Source organism: Mastomys coucha, unplaced genomic scaffold, assembly GCF_008632895.1.
Source record: "Mastomys coucha isolate ucsf_1 unplaced genomic scaffold, UCSF_Mcou_1 pScaffold21, whole genome shotgun sequence".
Lineage (NCBI taxonomy): Eukaryota > Metazoa > Chordata > Mammalia > Rodentia > Muridae > Mastomys > Mastomys coucha.
The window spans coordinates 23,693,946-23,695,678 of NW_022196904.1; the positions used below are offsets into that span (position 1 = coordinate 23,693,946).

Genomic DNA, 1,733 nt, shown 5'->3' on the forward strand with positions numbered 1-1,733 from the left:
ATTTGAACTCATGACCTTCTGAAGAGCAGTTGGTGCTCTTACCCACTGAGCCATCTCACCAGCCCCCGAGAAAACCACACTTTCACAAAAGTTTTAAGATGTTCTTTTTCTGTTGTTACTTTGTTTTTTAAGACAGGGTCTCATGTAGCCCAGGCTGGCCTCAAACTTCTGATCCTCTTGCCTCTACTTCCCAATCACTGGGTTTATAAGTGTCTGACACTATGCTTGGCAAACTTGAACTGTCTATCATGCAGGACAATATTGGCTGGGGAGGGGAGATAACAAAGCTCTGGATCGCTGCTACAACAATTTAAAGAAAATAAGATTTATTTATTTATTTCATGTATATGAATACACTGTTGCTGTCTTCAGACACACCAGAAGAGGGCATCAGATTCCATTACAGATGGTTGGGGGTCACCATATGGTTGCTGGGAATTGAACTCAGGACTTCTGGAAGAGCAGTTTGTGCTCTTAACCGCTGAGCCATCTCTCTCCAGCCCCCCATTCAACAAGTTTTATGTCACCTCAGGGTCTTTGAATAGGTCCTTCCCCAGGCATGAAAGATGTCCCCTCCTCTACTCATTCCTGTCCCTCATATTGTGGCTAAAGTCTTTTCTTCCAGAAGAGGCTACTTCTGCTGGCCAGACCCTCAGGAGAGCATGATGGTGTCCTTTCCTCTATGGTGCTTCCTGCAGTTGTGTTCGCAGATGATTTGAAATTATTGAACCACTGTCTGTTTCTTACTAGATTTGGAAGTGCCCCATGGCAGAAGGGTCTTTTAGCAAATTGTAAAATAAATAAATGATTCAGTTCTCAGCTCCCCAGAAAAGGTTCCTTGTTAACTTAGCAATACTGAACAAAACTTAGGGAAACTGTTTCTCTCCGGCCTCCACCAGGCCCCTCCCTCCGATCCATCTAGCACAGCGACTGAGGTTCCACTGTGAGGTAAGTCCCTGCCTGGTTCTACCCACTGTGCTCTCCGTGACTTGCTACTCAAGACTTGGAAGCAAGGTCATCTCTACTTGGGCTGCCAGCAGAGGATCCAGACACACACATGAACAGCAGAGGGCAGGTGGCATGGTAAGGGGAGGCCTACTGTCCCTTCCACAGGGAAGGTAGCACATTCCCAGGAACAAGAGTGAGGAGAAGCTACTCACATCACTGAAGATGTTTTTCTGCCATTGAGTGCTAGAGCTGCTATCCAAATTCCAGAAGCGGATGGTATTGTCTGAGGAACACGTCAGGAAAGTCCCGGACGGCAGGCAAGCTCTCTGGTCTTCAAATTCAGGGTACACCTACAGTCCCAGAGAAAAGGCAACACTGCAATGACAGGTGGTGATGGGCTGTTGCGTTTGAGTGAAAAACTAAGCTAAAGCTTGAAATGGTACTGAACTATGCCTAGTTGAGAGTTGAGGCAGGAGGATCAGAAATTCACTTCAGACTTAGCTACATACTGAGTTCAAAACTAGCCTAGGCTACAGGAATCCTTGTCTCAAACAGAAAAAAAGAAAAACAAATGAGGACTACATAACAAGATACTAGTCTTAAGAACACAAGAGGAGCAGTGGCGCATACCTGTAATCCCAGCACTGAGAGGAAGAGGTAGATAAGAGCTCTGCAAGTTCAAGGCTAGCTAGGGCTACACAGTGAGACCCTGTCTAAGTGTGTGTGTGTGTGTATGTGTGTGTGTGTGTGTGTGTGTATGTGTGTGTGTGTGTATGTGTGTGTGT

The 1,733-nt window shown here is 46.0% G+C and overlaps 1 protein-coding gene across 2 annotated transcripts in view; it reads right to left on the bottom strand.

Annotated features, from left to right (window-relative positions):
* Nucleotides 1-1,733, bottom strand: part of Wdr62 (WD repeat domain 62) — a 41,622-nt gene that overhangs the window by 22,156 nt on the left and 17,733 nt on the right. For both annotated transcript variants that reach the window (XR_004122962.1, XM_031386054.1), the window contains exon 10: nucleotides 1,161-1,298. Coding sequence is in view for 1 of the 2 variants with exons in the window: in XM_031386054.1 (XP_031241914.1) it covers nucleotides 1,161-1,298 (138 nt within the window). In the remaining variant the exon portion in view is untranslated. The remainder of the gene's footprint in view (nucleotides 1-1,160; nucleotides 1,299-1,733) is intronic.